The sequence below is a fragment of the Haliaeetus albicilla genome, chromosome 9 (assembly GCF_947461875.1).
Source record: "Haliaeetus albicilla chromosome 9, bHalAlb1.1, whole genome shotgun sequence".
Taxonomy (NCBI): Eukaryota; Metazoa; Chordata; class Aves; order Accipitriformes; family Accipitridae; genus Haliaeetus; species Haliaeetus albicilla.
This window is the reverse complement of record NC_091491.1, coordinates 5,765,041-5,781,993: the sequence shown is the minus strand read 5'-3', so window position 1 is coordinate 5,781,993 and position 16,953 is coordinate 5,765,041. Positions and strand designations below refer to the sequence as shown.

General features: G+C 43.5%; 1 protein-coding gene across 2 annotated transcripts in view; it reads right to left on the bottom strand.

The window, feature by feature from the left end:
* The window catches only part of PHF12 (PHD finger protein 12), a 33,229-nt gene that overhangs the window by 11,977 nt on the left and 4,299 nt on the right, over positions 1-16,953 (bottom strand). Inside the window, exons 3-8 of one of the 2 annotated variants that reach the window (XM_069791197.1) lie at positions 5,641-5,713; positions 3,682-4,069; positions 2,991-3,111; positions 1,725-1,857; positions 862-1,026; positions 48-209 (exon numbers count right to left, since the gene is read on the bottom strand). In XM_069791197.1, coding sequence (XP_069647298.1) covers positions 48-209; positions 862-1,026; positions 1,725-1,857; positions 2,991-3,111; positions 3,682-4,069; positions 5,641-5,713 — 1,042 coding nt within the window. The remainder of the gene's footprint in view (positions 1-47; positions 210-861; positions 1,027-1,724; positions 1,858-2,990; positions 3,112-3,681; positions 4,070-5,640; positions 5,714-16,953) is intronic. The other variant, XM_069791198.1, reaches the window with a different exon arrangement.

The following is a 16,953-nucleotide window of genomic DNA, read 5'->3' as shown; positions in this document are numbered from 1 at the left end:
ACCAAAGCAACTACAGACATACAGTCCAAGCATTTGACTTCATTTACCTCCTGTTGTTCTGTCTGGCTGGCTAAGTGCTCAGTGTTCAAAAGGTGCTTCTGCAAGGGTTCCTCAGGGATCCCGTTACAGATCAGCTCGCCATCTCTAATTGCTGCAGGCGCAAGTAACGGGGGTGGAAGCCGATATTGGGACTTTATAGCATCAGGAACCTACATTGTAGAGAAAGAAGATCACACATGAGAACAATTACTCAAGAATGACTAGTTAAACAAGGTGCCTAACCAGCACTACACTTCGTGTTTGCTGCTTTCTGACCCAAAGGAACCCTGCAGACAATACATTAGAAGTTTCAAGGACCGAGTGCTTTAAATTGATGCAGCTAGGCTGAAATTAATAGGTTTTATTCCCTTAGGTCAGGCATGACTTCAGCACAATGTGGTGGCTACAGCATGAAAGAAGTCATGCAAAAAAGGCCAAGTAAGAAGGGAAAGCTGTATGGCATTTTTCAGCCATTCCAGCAGCAAATACTCTTTGGGTTTTAACACAGAACATGCAGCAGCCCCAATTCTGAACGCAGGGCCACCTTCAAGAGGTTTTGTGTTGTACTTTCTATGCTTGTGCCAGATTTAAAGGCTTACTTGTAATAGCTGAGCCTTATGGTTGGCAGGAAAAAAGCTTCTTAAATCATACATGTAGTGAAAAGTAACTGCTGACTTCCAGACCTCTCACCAACACATTCATTCAGACCCCACCCTCTTCCTCCTGCCCCAAAAGGTTATCCCTACGGGACATGCTGGTTTCCCTTCCAAACTAGAATACATATACAGGGAGTTTCACCAACACCTACTTGTTTACACATACCTTCAAACCTTTTCTCTTTACTGATTGAAGAACTCTGCGATTCGGAGGATGTTTCTTATGGATTCGGTTTAAGAAATCCACTTTGACAACGTGCTGAGATATGGTGTCCTGGAACCGGTCAAATACTCGGCACCGATTACTCAGGGTCAAGTTCTTCTGGTTCAGCTGGGTGATCAGATAATGCCACAGGAGTTAGGGATCTGCGGGTCACTCTAATGTACCCTAAGACTTTCATAACGCCTCGTAGCACTGGCAGTACAGCATCAGCTCAGCTTTAGACTATTCGTTTCCTGCAGCACTAACCACTTCTGTTAAAGGGCACATTGCTGGAGATGAATACAAAAGCATTTAGAGGCCTACTAAGCAGCATCAATGCTCTCAGAAGCAGTTTGTCTGGGCACAAGCCCTTTGTTTCAGCCCCCTGTTTCCTGAGTATTTAGTCTCAAGTACACTGCTTTTCCACAAATGAAAACTCCCTCTTGGAATGAAAGTTTTTTGGGTTAAGCATGCAAAGAATTACTTCCCCTATTTGTAGCACTGTGCTGCTTTGTATCACAGTTCTGGAAGCTCATCTAGATCTTAAGGAGTCCAGTCCGAAAACTAGACAAGCTGTCAGTAAGCCACAATTTGAGCTGTCAGCTTCAGTTACAGGAAGGAGTTCCCCCATCTTTATATTTTATTGCAGATAGCAGCAGCATATTCCTTTGGAGAGTGCGTTGCTTGCAGCAGGAGCTTTACAAGCGTTACAGGGAGCAATAAGAGCTCAGAAGCTGTTTTACATTTGTTGTACTTTGTCCTTTAATGGACCTGCCAGGTTCCACTCCAGCATCCGGTTACCATACTGCAATCATAGTCCTGCTTACCACCACATGTTCTATGTGATTTGGGCACATCCATCTACCCAGAGGCATGGCAGTAAGCGGTGGCTCCAGACAATCCATGTGGAACAGGAGTGGGCAATAATCACACTGAATTAGAGGTGCCACTCTGCAACTCCTGCAAAGAAAGCACCATATCTTATTTCCCATACAGAATATATACTGAACACGCAGGCAAGCTCAGCTAACCACTTTAGCTTATCTTTCCCCACCAATTCCCCTGCACTATGTTACTTGCATCCAAAATTAGGCTTCCAATTTGTAACTTGATCTATATGGACCTTCTGCAAGACCCGCTCAAGGCAAAAGGACTTGCCTAGGCACATGAGGGTTTCTTGGTACAGAAGAGGTCCTCTGGCAGGAGGAGATGCCATTGCTGGAAAGCTGTAAGCACCTGTCAGACTCCCATAAGGAACTTTTCAAGTTGACCTTGTGCGTTAGTTCCGAGTGGCTTCATTTAGAGCAAAATTCAAAAATCATAAGGGAATCTCAGATTTAGGTTATTACAATTTTCCTCTGATGAATCATGTGTGAAGTTGGGACATTTACTTCAACAAGATGTTCTCAGAACAAGTCTCAAACTCCAGAAAGCTACCTACATCTGATTCCCCAGGCTTTAAAGACGTCTTCACTCTACAACAAAGTCATCAACTGTTCTCCACAAAAGCCCACCTGAATCTCCAGCCCACCTCCAGAAACTCACTGACTGCGTTCCTGAAATAAAGTTTTTCATTTTCACTGACATTTTGAATTGGGATTTATATGTGAATATTTTTATGCAGTTATAAAAAACAGCAGTATTTTGTACTGGTTTTCAGATTTACTATTTCAGCACAACATTCCTATTTGTCTTGGGCTTATATCTCTCTCGGTAGATTTCTATTTCCTAAAGGTCACCTCCTCGCATACTTCCTTCATGAACCATAAACAAATATCTCCATTTTCTAAACCACCACCACTTTAGAATTTTTCTTAGTAGAAAAATACTGAGGACAAGATGGCTCACTCTCTTCAGGCTACGTTTTAAAACCCTTTACAGCCATGCAAGGCTGCAGAAGCCACACCTACACTTGCCATGGTTAAACATCTGTTATTTAGCAAAGATGATTATTCCCCCATTTGTTTAGAGGATTGTAAGCAAGTCAATGAAGGAGAATGGGAAAGGAAAAAGGTCGTCTACTTTTTTCAGCAAGAACTTTGCTCCTGTGAAGGGTGCAGCTACACTGAAGAGCCTCCCTGGAAGTCAAGTACCTGTTGCATGTGAAGCAGACTTTCACCGGCAAGGGAACCAAACCATTGTGGTCTAACTCGTGTTGTGCTTTCTTCACGTTCTTTCCTGTGGTTTCTTCCTTTCTCCTCCTCTTACTAGTACCTGAAAGCAAATTTTAAAAGGCTTTGGGTTACCCACATAGCAGAGTTTGCTTTCTGGTAGATACACATAATCATCTCAGGCAGAGGCAAACAGAAAAGGCAAAGAGAGCTGCTTAAGGAACCCTTATCAACCACTAAATCTAGCCTTAAGTGACAGAGGTTGGCTTTAAAGACAGACATATTTTACACTTAATAATTTCAGTTACATCCTATACATTAAGTCATTATTTGTTACTAGATTATCATATCATAAATCAAAATCAAGTATTTTGACAATTGGAATTCTTTTCTTCAAACTGATGACCTAGACTAAGGTGACAACAGCAAGCATCTATCACAAGTGCTGATGGAGGTGTAGTTTGTAGCAGCAGTGTCCCCACAGCTCACATCTGAAAGGCCACCTGCTGTTGGATAGCTGGAGGACGACCAGGGGTACTTCTGTACCCTCTGCTTTCACCAGTGAGCATCACTGGAGCCACAGCTAGCAAGGAGTCAAGAGGGAAAAGAGGCAAGATGGCAGCAGGATGCAACTGCAGACATCTTCACCAACACTAGACAAGCCATTGCTCACCTGGAAGTGCTGTGGTGCAGGTCAGTTCATTCGGCAACTGGAACTGCGTTGGGTTCCTTTCCATGGCAGCAGCAATAAGAAGCTCAAAGGGTCGCTTCAGCTGGGGCTGCCCACAGTCCATTTCTGCAATGGCAGAGTCATCATCCACGTCAATTATGTCCTCATCGACATCATTCTGCTCTGAGTTGGGGGTCTCGGTGCTGGCATTGGATGTGGGAGTGCCAGGCCGGCTTGCTCTCCTTTCCAAGATCCTGGCATGCGCATTAGCCCTGATGCTGCTGCTAGACCTGTCCAACAGGTCTGCGTCACTGGTGGGGGAGGTGGTCCTTTTCCCAGATTTGTCCACCAATCCATTTACCTGCCCCAGCTCTTTCTTCTGTTCTCGCTTCTGCACGACATGAATAGGCAGGCTTATCATGGAGGCCACAAACAAAGCACATCAACCTTGACAAATATGCAATCGAAGACAAACAGCATCTGAAAAGGCTTGAGCCACTACAACTTCCCCTGTAAAGTCATTAAAGCCTTGACCTAGCAAAACCAATTTGATTGCAGCTAACATACAGATGACAACAGCTGAAGGGAACCAAGCATGGGGAAGGAAATTAGCATGTCTCTCCCCTTTCAGGATAGCCGTATTTGAGTCCAGATCAGGACAACATTTCACAGCATCTAGTCCTAAACACCTGACGAATCAGACAACTCTGTTTACTTTGCTAGCCAACACTGAGAAACTCCACAGTAGACTGTTCATTGTCGATGCAGTCTGTTAACCCTGGCAGTGCATCCAAACCCATTATGGAACAAGAAGGTCAGCTTGAGAATACAAGCACAATATACAAACAACACTCTCCTATCTCTTGACGACAGGAATCTTGAACAAGGTGGGCAGGGAGAACCGCAGCAGAGGAAAACAATACTTTGCAATCACCACGAGATCCATTTTGTAACAGAAGGGGATGCTGCATGGCTTAGTATGGGCACCTGTGCACTGCTCCAGTGCCTGACAGCATCACCAATATGGATGAACCAACCTACTTGATCACTAAAATGGTCTGTAAAAGGAACAGAGTGTTATCAGACAATTTTTAATACAGAAAAGTTGGGGACTTTTTTCCTTTTCTTTCTCTCTCTCTTTTTTATTTATTTTATTATTATTTTTTAAATTGGCAACCTTCATTTTTACTGTTGGCAGATGGCTGAACAGTACCCTGGAAACATGACAAGGCAATTGCTTCAGGAACAAAAGGCTGAGTACACAGTTTTCTTCCAATCTGTTTTGGGTGTCACTTCAAGGGAACAGTTGCTAGATAGCTTGGTGCAGTTTCTAAACCCTCTGCTACGCGGTCTTACGTAGTCACAGCAGTAAGATGTTTACATTGTGCAAGATAGCTTCCTGGAGAAAGAGCATCAAGGAAAAAAAACAAAGACAAGCCACAATCTTGCCCAATCATCTCCTCCCCATCCTGTTCAACAGCCCAGGAAATCATAACATCACCCTCTGCTGATGTGCAACTGCTGTGAAGCCACACTTCTAAAAAACACAGATTAACCAGAATCACAGCCCTGATGCCAAAGCTGCATTAACCTGACTCCTGTTTCACCTGTAGACAGCTCACCTCCTCAAGCATGGCTCCCATTCCCTCTGCCTCAGCTCTCCCTCCTTTCCAGAAGGGGTGGGGCAAACAGTTTAAAAGGCACAGCTTGACAAGAACTTATCAGGCACTTCAGTTTTGGTTCCTAGTAGCAAGGTTAAAAATATCAGGAGGGTCTCACCAAGACCCCTTCATTTTCTTTAAGCCTGTTCCTAACAAAGCCCTTCGCAACCGTGAGCACAAAGAGCAACTCTGGTGGTATATACGTACACATTAAGGGGAGAGGAAGGTATAAAACACAGGGTTCACATTTCAAATGGACAGTCGGCAGGGCAGGGATCATGTCTGTTACGAGAGGCTTTACCTTGCGGCGTACAGTGCAGCGGTGACACATCCACTCCCCCGGAGGCAGCATCTCCTCACTGAGCGGAGGGTTGCTACAAGAGAAATACAAAGCAACGCTTTACTGTTATTTCTGGAATGCCTCTTCTCAGATACATGCAGCCCGAGTCAGGGTAGCTGTGCAAGTTCCACTTCCAGGCACTTCCTCTTATTCTTTACGGTGGTGCTCCCCAGTTTTGCTCCCCCATACATCCACGTAGCAAGACACCTCTAAGATGCTAGTCTTCCATGACACCCATCTCATCTCCACAATGCAGCATGCTCCATGGTTTCAGAGGACAGTCTTAGAATTGAATAGCAAAGATAAATGGAAGATTCACTTGTGTGCAACTTGTATACCTCCCCCCAGCACCAACGCCTCCTTAAATAACTTAATCACTCCATGTAAGATCACACAGATTCCCATGCAGCAAGCACAGTCACATATCTAGGCATTTCCATCCTTTGAATTTGCAGTTTGAGGCCAACTGAACAAGCTACTATGAAGTCTGCCCACTGCTTCCCATGTACTCCATCCCTGGGCACACTTACTTAATGGTGGAAACCACTTTCTATCTTAAGAAAACCCAAATACTCTTAAAAGTGTCACCGTATACAGCTTGCCTTGGCTATGAAGCACAAGATACATCCTACTCACATGGATCTGCACTTACTATAAAAGCTGTATCACATCGAAATCACATTCTCATTTTGATGCTAGAAATAAACCAAAGCAAATTAGATGAAGGGATAAGGAGGACTATTTTGAGAAACATTCTTCCTCAGTTAAACGCAGAGCAGCATATGTTAGATGATACACTTTCCTTACAGACCCTACTACTAGCTCAAGTACTTTCCAACACCTTTTTATCATTAAGATTTGTTATTTTAGCAAACTGCTGACTGTTGCAGGAAAAGCATACATGCTGTCAGATAAACAGCCAGTTACCACACAGCATGGCTTTAAGATACGCTTTTAAAAGTTCTGCGTACTGATGCTAGAGACAGCTCCATAGCGAGTCTACTCTCTTGTGCTGAACACTCAACAGGTAGACATGCTATTGCAGGACCTGGAAGCTCCATTTCCCACTGACCGGGAAACGGATTACAAGGGATCCAGCGGGGACTGACTGGGTTACAAGGTGACCAAGCAGCAGTGCAGCCACACTAGCAAGGAGCTTAGAAGACCGGCCCAAGAAGCCACGCGAGCATGGGCAGCCAGACTGTGTTCACTTCACGAGTCTCTATACTGTTTATTGCACCTACAAATATCAAAACAAATCCAAGTTAAGCTGTAAGAACTCTCCGGCAGTGGCAAGCCAGAGAGGGCAAGATGCAGATTTGTTGGCCAGTAAGAGCTGTGCTTTGCAGCAAAGGGAGAGGCTGTCTTCCTCGAGAATCTTGCTCCTAGCACGGGGAAATGGCACAGGATTCCAGCCCAGGCTCCCAAGCCTGAGCTGTAAAAACAAACATGCTTCCTGTGTTTAAACAGAGTCCCAGTGAGCCCTGCCCCGAGCACACCAGTATGCCAACAGAAAGCCTCTGCAGGTACTGCAGCCACCCAGGGTCACACTCGGTCTTGCAACACTGTGCCTGGAAGACTGAAGGAAGAACACAGCAAGAACCAAAGTGGTAATAACCTCAGCATTTCTGGTGTCAGGCTCCGGGGAATTCAGTAGAGCCAACACATCTGGCAGCCATTTTGAGGAGTGCAGAGTTTCAGAGTCCTCTGTGTTCCAGGCGCTCCAGAAATGCAGTGCTCTGCATATATGCTCAAACATACCTGCAGCTTATGTTTCTCATTTCCTGGAGGACTTGGATGAACAAGAGATCAGGCTCTAGACGAGAGCACCAAAGCCTCAACTACTGGCTGCTTTACAGGAAGCTTCAAATGTTTGGCTGAAATAACTCCCCCCTGCCCCAAACTAATCTTTTGCTAATGGAAGCAGGGAAGGGGGATGGAAGGAGGAGAGTAACAAATGATCCTCCTGTGCTTGCTGCAGCGTAAATCCACTCTGAGTCCTAAGGTGGATCCTGCAAGTCCAGGTTTTACTCCTGCCGGAAACCGAGCTCTTAAATATGCAGCTACAGCCAGTACGGATTCATCTGGCCTATTCCCTCCTCCCTTCCCAACACCCCCGGGGAAAAAACCCCACACACTTTGATTTGTTTGTAGTGAATTTTAGCCCTCTGAAGCTACCGACGAGCGTGCCTGAACTGCTGGAAACACGTCTGCCCCATTCCAATGGACACACGGCCTGCCAGGGATCCACGCGCTGCCAGATGCCTCCGGTTATTTGTTTTAACTGTTACCTCAATCTTACTCATTTTACAATGAAACAATTAATACCACGGTGAATCTTAAGAGATGCCTAGAAGAGTTAGAACAGGTTTCTTCTTAAGTGTTTATGTTATTGTCCCATTTGTTATGTTTGAACAATCTGCTCAAAACCAATGAGATCCTACAGACACACTACTCTTAGATGACAGCTTAGAGAAGCATTTTAATGAATGCTGCTACCCAAAGGCCTGTGGAAGGAGGGCGAAAGATGAAAGATTAGTTTCAGACCAGCAGCAAGGTTTTAGGAGGCTAGTCAGAGAGCTGAGTTTTTCTGCTCGCTGTCAGGGCCTAACTGCTATAGCAAGTGTATTAAAAGACTGATTCTGCTTCTCCTGGTTAATGAACTGTTCATCAAGGCAGCTCGCTGCACTAACAAAGACTGATGAATGCTGTTCCTGCACTGCTGGCCTCTCTGCAAGCAGAGAGCATTTCCTGGGTCTTAGCATAAAGCCAGGGAAGCACTAAAGAATGCTGTTTTAATTGACTAGTTATGACCACATTCTTCAACCTTTTACCGTAAGCATAAGAGAAACTGATTTTTAAATCTGAACAAGATACTTGATCTTCATAACCAAGGTAAGAATTAGCACTTTGGCAAGAGCACCATGGCTGTTTTCTCCCTATCTTTCATAGGTTCATTAGCATGCAGATCTCCAGCCGTTAGTGTTTGCTGCCAACAGGACCTGGAATTGTACAGCACCAACTTTATTTTCAGTTACAACATATCTCCTTTCAACTACACACCAATCAGTTGTACTGTTCTGTACAATTTCGCTGAGCCTTTGTTTCAGAAAGTTTCCCCCTGTTGTCATCACAGGCAAGAGTGGTGGCCAGCACTATTTTACCTGGAAGGTTTGGTGTCACCCAAATCAAATCTGCTCAACAGAGCGTATTTCTGAGTTTAAGACAAAGACAGCTCTGAAAACTGAGGCTGACTTTCAAAGTTAATACCTATACAAACACCTGGAATACCAACTCATACAAAGCCTCTGAAAATTAAAGGAGATGTTTATCACAGCTTATTCAAAATCCACTACGCTGATACAAAGTCACTTGCCATAATACTAGTCTCGTGACTTTTTTCTAAAAAAGTTAAGCAGCATCTCCTGCAATTCATACCAGATTTGTGTTGTCAAGACTTGCTCTTGTAAACTGTTGGACTAGCTCCTATGGTCAGAACATTAAGCAAAGCCTCCCTTAAATAAAATTTAAATGGCTGTGATGAAGAAAAAAAAAATCTTCAAGAGTCATCCATATATCAGGACTTTTTATCAAGCAAACAATAGCATGAAGCCACTTAGCTTTTCAATTTCACACTCTGGAGCTCTCATACATCAGATGCCTGTTGTTAGTCTAAATCCTGTAATCACTCTTCACTTTGCTGACCTCAATAAATAAGTAAACAAATGCTCAAAGGAATGGCACCTTCTTCAATACAAACTGGGCCATAGCTCTCAAAGGAACCAGTTATAAGCAAACCTGAAGTTATTTACACTCAGCATTCCTGGTGGCCATCTTGCATCAAAGGCACGTTGACACTACTAAGAGCACGCTCTGGACCCACCAAGGCTGCAGCCAGCTATCAGGCTGGGATAATGGTGGCAGGAAAACAAACCAGTGTTTGGTGAAGCCTTCTTGAACAACTGGTCTTTGATGTATTCTGTTTTCAACAATCGGACTTATGTATTTTTTTCTGTGCAGGGCAAAATATTAACCCCACGAAAAAATGTAGGCAAGAACATCTCTCCTTCTCAGAAATCTTCTACTTAACTTACCAAGACTCAATGATAGGCTTATAAGGAAGGATGCTGGTTATGTTTGCCAGTTAGATAAAGGAAGAAAGCTTTTGGCTCTTCTACTGGACTCCTATTTATCCCAATGATGGATAGAGCTACAGCTGTTCTACCAGCTTCATAAAGAACAAGGCTCCCTGGCTTCCTACAGCAGGGCCTCAATAGCAGCCGTAACTAAAACAAACCAGGAAACCAACCTCACTGTCAGCGCATCACAAGAGCCCCATTGAGAAACAGAGAAAGTTGCATCATTTACAAATTCAGTTCTTTGAAACAGTTTTACTGGGCCCAAGTTACACACTTCTGTTCACAGCTGCTCCAAAACCCTGCAGGAGGAGGACACCTGGAACCCAGTGCTCAGAGCCTTTACCTTATACATAATAAAAACACACAAAACAAGCTAACAGCTGCAGCCTGTTTCAAGTTCCTCCCCACTGCAACTCTCTTACCTTCCTATTGCAGCTCTTGGATCAACAAAGAGCTTACTATTTGCTGAAGACAGAAGTCAGACTCCATTACCTTAAAGATGGTTACTAGGAATACTGTCGGTTCTCTCCTCTATTCCAGTAGTGTCAGGATTATTCCTCAGCACAAACTACTCAGCGAGGGTCTACAAGTTCTGCTCATTAACATGGGTAAAGTCGCGACACTCAGGAGCACAAGAAACAATCTTCCCAATGAAGCCAAAGATTTCTTAAGCACCAATGCAGAGACCACCAAACTTCAGATAAGCCAGGCATAATTTTTGTTCTTTACAGACCTCTAAGCATGACCCAATCACCTTAAAACTAAGAGAGTTTCAGACACTTTGGTCCCAATTAGGCTCACATATTTTATAAGTTATACCTACTTGAAGCCAGTAGTGCAATTCACATCAACTACGGAGCATCATCTGCGGTGCAACTACTCCTGAGGGAACTAGTGGAAAAAAAAATTGATAGCAGGCAGTGTAACTTTGTTTACATTGAAGTGAAAGTCTTGAGCATGCATATAAGAAGTTCTAAATTAGTAACATTCAGCAAGAAGACCTGGACATCACTGGACAGGTCAGTACATGATTATTTTGGCTGCCACTATGCAAGGAAGGGAACTAAAATGACCATTTCACAGGTCACCAATTATCCCATCATCTGGAACACTGCATCTGCTTAGCATGCATCTTTCCAACAGCATGGCCAGAGTTGGAAATAAGGGTTCAGCAGCAGACAAGATAACAGAAGCAGGATTAAAACACCATTATATGGCCAAACAGTGAGAAACAAGACGCACGCAAAGATAAAATAAAGGTACGCTAACATAATCTGTCCACATACCAGTACAAGGACAGAGGAAGACTCGAACTCTTAAAAGAGTTTAAGAAGTATTATCACCCGGTATGCTAGATCCCAAAATTTAATTCACTGTGTGCTTATTTCTATCTTCTAAAACAGCCAGTGTTCAACACTGCAAGGGTAGAACACTGTGCTGACTAGCGGCTCAAGTCTCTGGCAGCAGTACTATGATCGATGCTCCTAAGAACCAGGTACCGTTTCACAAGCCAAAGTGCTAGTGTATTGTGAATTAGAGTATTTTGTGAATTTTGAAGCCAGTGAAGTTATTTACTTGTACCCTTCCTCAAACTGCTCCCGCTAGTCTCATCCTGGGAAGCGAGAGCTAAGTACAACCTCATAGAAGCACGTGTTATCTACCTTACCTCGCTTCCCTTCCCACTTGTCACCAGGGGTCCAGCCTCCTCCCCGTGCACTCCTGCGCAGGCAATCCTGAGACTCATGGGGAATCAGAAAAAGTTCCCTCCAACTTGATGAAGTAGAACTTTTTTGCCTCAGACCTGACAAGCAGGACAGTCCAATAAACTGGATAAGCTGCATGTAAACATGTGATCACCTGAAGTAATTAGTGACTTCTATTTATAGAAAGAGCATGGCCCACAGAGACCATTCTCTAGATAACCCATTAGTTATTAGCATCATTAACAGCTGATGAAAAAATTAAAGGAAGTATTGTTTTTTTAAGATATTAGACTTCTGTATACATATAAAAACCCCAAGTATATACCTATATAAATAAGCAAGCATAAAAAAATGTATAATGCCACCTGTACCGCACTGAGGGTTTGTTTCGCTTTTTTTTTTTATAAATCAGTTTGGTTCTTTATGAACTCTTGATATTTGGGACATATCTGCTAGGCAACCGTCCAACTTTGTATTTATAAGCAGAAATCATGAAGTCAATAGGAAGACTTGTTGACTTTGGAAAATTTGGGTCAGACCCAGAAATTCAGGCATTCTGCACACCCCGACTCCCATTTCTTTCCCATGCATCACTCATGCCTGTACTGCAGACAATAGTAACAATAGCCTGAATTCAATGTCCAGATTCATTATTAAGTGTTCAGATCTTTACAGCACCAGCTTCTTAACAGATTAGAAGTCATCTTCTCAAAGCAGGATGACACATAGGGCAGCCTCAGGGAAAAGAAAGAGGGCTGAGGAACAAGACAGCTCTAGTGAGAATCACTTCATCCAATTTTGTCTTTAAAAGAACAATAAGTGAAGAGACATCTCTGGTGGAGAAAAAAAAATAATCAAAACACAGGTCTGAGAGGTTTCTGAAAAGTGAACACATTCAGCCCTAGCCATACTGAACATGTTCAAAGGAGACGGGGGTGAAAGGACAGAAGCCATAAGGTGGAAAAAAGGAAAGCAGCACATCAGAAGAGGATGAAGGACAGACCCATAAAAGCAAAAGTATGAATTTGTCTTCACACAGGCACAAGTGAAGTATAATTCTGACACCTACATGTGGACCAGGCTTTCCCAAGAACACTGGGGAAGAGAGGGAAAAGAGCAGCAATAGAAATATCCACAAAAAACCCCTTAAAGCAGGGTATACGTTCTTTTCTGCCTTTTCCCATCACCTTCATATGCTGCTCCTGTTGCTATTTGAGACGGAGATCACTGGGAAGTTCACATGATGCCTTGCCTAAAGTCAGAGGCTGTACAGGCAGGTGTTTCACACCAATCGCTAGCGCTTGCCAGAAATTCAGCATGGGGTTTTCAGCCTGCTAAATTGCATCCTCAGGCCACTGCTTTCTGCAGGGTTCAAAGTCGATAATCTCCAACTCCATCTAGTTTTCTTCAAGTGACTCGTGCAGAGCAGACGTCAGCAGAAATAGGTTAGAGTTGGGTTCAGGCTCTAGATTTCCCCCAGCTGGCTGAGATGCTCTTTGCCTTTTGTACTCAAGATCTGATGCACCAACTGGAAGAATGATTTATAGAATTTCTTCATTTTTGGCTATAGGGAGCATTTACTCCATACCCTAAAAAGGTATGTAATTGCATTACAACTGATATCTGTCAACCCCTTTATTAAAAAGAAGATACAACACTATTTTTACTCAGCTTACAGAGTTACTAGATACTGCAGCATTCCTTTGAGGAAGCTGGGCAGACATCTAGTGAGCAGTGGAGTTGGAGACAGCATAGAACGACTACTATAAGTAGGAAAAGCCAGCTCCAGCAATCTGACTGTGTCACAAAAATCACAAGTTTAGCCAGCAACCTGACGTGGCAAGACACTTTTTGCTTACGCTCACTTCTTTCAAATCCAGTACTTCATACCCCTATGACAAAGCCATATTATATTCTCAGATACATTAGCATTTTCAGAAGTCCAAGCTTACTTCCTGACGGGTTAAAAAAAACAGGTATGTCCGTCTCACATGTGATTGATATTGCAAGAGGCAGCACTTCCTAAATATTCAGGCTCTGTAACACTTGCTTTCAGGAAGATACACCTCCTTCCTACTCTGGAAGTAACCGCTCACTTTCTTCACAGCAGATTCCTGCTACTTGCTACTGACTCAAGGATTATTAAGGGCTCCAGAGCACAGGAAAAACTCAAGAACCTGACACGTACCAGTGAGTCAGTCTAGCAACAAAAACAGTTCAACATCCACTTGTGTGGGTCAATAAACAGAAGAATTGATGTTAGTGCCTTTACTACATAGAAAAACTGTTTCAGTATCGATGCTATGACTGAAATCTCCAATTGACTCAGCCTGTCCTACACAGGGAGACAGCCAGGAGCCCTGCCCTACATGCAGGTGTTCTTCACACCATCACAACAGCACCTACAACCTAAGTCAAAAAGGTCAGTTTCAGGAGGAAAAAAAAAAAAGCATGTTTGGTCCTCACTCTTACTAGAAATTCACAGTTCTGCTGCTGACAACAGTATGGGGGCACTCCCCATCCAAGATGTCCTCCATACCCGCTGTAAGAGAAGTCCAGCCAGATGTTAGACATGCTAATCATTACCACTTCCCATTTACTAACCACACCTAAAGCAACATTGAGAAATGGAGAGAGGGGAGAATTATGAGAGCATTATATGATTTTGTGTAACAAACACAGTAGTCCTCCCATTCCCAACTATAAGATCCACAGGCAGCTGTACAATCTTAACAGCACTGAGCTTGTATGTGATAAAAAGACACAAGGCAAGCTAAATGAAGGTGAATATATTTACAAGATAGCGCTAAGATCTCCATAACAAACAGTCATTAGCAGATTAGTATTACGAATCCAACCCAATTAAGAATTTCCTTTGCAAATGCCTGGAGGAGCTGGAATTCCTCTGGGAAGACCTTTCCACGTTTTGAAAGGCTCCCGTGAGTCATGCCTGCGGGTCCGACATACCAGGAAAGACCAGCTCCAGCGCAGCACGAACAAAGCCGTGGGTGAACCCCACCTCGAAGCAAGGCGCTGCATCCTACTGAACTTGAGGAGTCAACTCAAAAATGGACCCTGCAGCAGCACAAAAAAAAAGAGACTTCTCAGTTCCACAAGTCCCAGTCAACATAAAACTGGCACTTTCCCAAGCAAAAGGACAAAACAGTGGAGAACTTTCCTTATTAACAGTCACGGCACTGTGCCCTTTTTTAAAAGGCTTCAAATCATTATGGATGTTTGAGATAATGCTAGTCCATCCAGCAGCCACGTCTGAAGACAAAGTGTAAGTTAACCAGTTAAACATCCCCCTCCTTGACTTTGTCAGAATCCTAATGCCTTGCTCCTACCACTTTACACTGATGTTGAGAATAGCAGCAGCGATCCACTGCTTGATGTGAATGACCAACTCTTGCCCACACTGCAAAATCTGCCCACGCTCAGTTTAACACGAGCAACATGCATGCACACATAGGTGAGAAATGTGGTTTCCAAGTCCCAAAATTAGATTAGTTCATCAAATTCTTACTGTGAATGGTTCTCTGGTGCCCTCAGCTTAAGTTTGTAGGTTTAAGCTGACCTTATCTGCCTTTGCATCGAGAGATTTAGGACAAAATAAGGAGAGCACAAGATCTCATTGGTACAACTTTGCTGAACAGAACTGCCAAGACTGATCATGTTACCACATCTGCAGACACATGCGCAGTTACCCTCCGCACCGAGAAACCAAGCCAGCGGAGTTGCTTCCTTCTGGTTTAGGATCAAGACTACACTGGCCCCAACCCTACCAAAACATCAGAACCAAGAACACATAAAAACAAAAGTTGGGGTTTTTTTCTTTTTAAAAAGTATATACGTAAAACAATATTGTGTTAACAAACTATCAGTTAAGATAGATACATTTAATGTTTGTAACAGAACAGCTTGCTCTGATCTTCAAAATGCAATTACATAAACATTAAAGTAGGTTTTTGCCAGTCATTTAATGTAAAAAAAAAAACAACCCCAAACCCAGAAAGCCTCAAACCAAAAGCTTTCTGCAGTTAAACTACAAGCTTTTTTGAAGATGCCAGAGGTGCCAGTGACAGTATGTAATTCAGCATACTGAAACCCTGCTCCTCTGTAGTTCACTGTTAGGCATGAAGTTAGCCTCTCCAGCACCTTTCTGGACATCCTGCTACCCCTTGCAGCAGCAGATGCTTCAGACCATTCAAAGTTTCCAAAGTTTCACCTGAAACCCCCGAGGCAGCCAAAGATGCCCATTAAGGGAAGGATTAGCTAAGACAATTGACAGGCTAATGTTCCCCCCCCCACAGAATGGATATTTATGTAAAACACCCAAAGCTAGACCAAATGCCAAGATAAGGCAGGACGTTTTAGACTTGAATAAGGTGGGGAAAGAGTTATTGATGTCCTACCCAACTTTTTTCCATTCTTTGTGCAAAGCACGTAACCGACATGACTCATAGAAAACATGCAAAACTCAGGCTAGTTTAGCTTCATCTACTTCTCTTTGCAGCTCTGTTACTCCAGTTCTTTGACAACAGCACTTCGGCAAAGACTGCCAAATCAGAGGGGAAATGGAGCCAAACGCTCCAAATATAAACACGAAGGGGCAAGCATTGCAAAAAGTGTGATGGAGCTAGCAGGCCCCAGTATGGATGCAGCGTATCTCTCCCAGCACAGCCGGGGGTGATCCAGCAGCTAAGGGAAGGCTTTTTGCTGGGCAGTGCCACAGAACTAGTACTGTCTGTTTACCGTAATGGGCAGCTGGGCAGCTTTAGGCAACTCAGGTCATTTTGCCATGCTAGCAGTGCTTCACAGCCAGCAGCATGCGATATATAACAGGGACTTGAACGGCAGCGTTCAGCGAGGTTAGCGATTTTGGGCTCCTCCAACCAGAAACTCGGGCAGTGAGACTTAAAAAAAAAAAAAAGAAAGAAAAAACAAACACAAAACCGTTCTGTGTTAGTTCTCCCTCCTGTTGTCACTCCCCTCCCCCAGCTTGTTAACTAAACTTTTCCTCTCCCAGGGATCTTTCTAATCCTTCTGCGAAGCTGTAATGAATTTGCAACATCAGTCACTTTGCAAACCGACTTCAACGTGAACAAAGTTTACCACGAGCTCAAGAAAATACACGGAATTCTAACAATCACATAGCCAGAAGGAGGATATAAACGGGGAAGAATAGAAGTAGTACTGGAAAATTGGGTTTCAATCATGTAAAGAAAGAGTGTACACCATTCCCAAGGGCCTGGGTTAAGGCAGAATATCAGAATGAAAATGCACGCTGCACCATCACCCAAAGCAGCAGATTATGGGCAAACAGCATAACCAAAAGCAGACTTAAGAGCTAAAAATCCTATGTATGTCCTGTTTTCAAGAACTATTAAGGATGGAAAAAAAACTCTCTGTAAATTCAAACCTGAAAACAG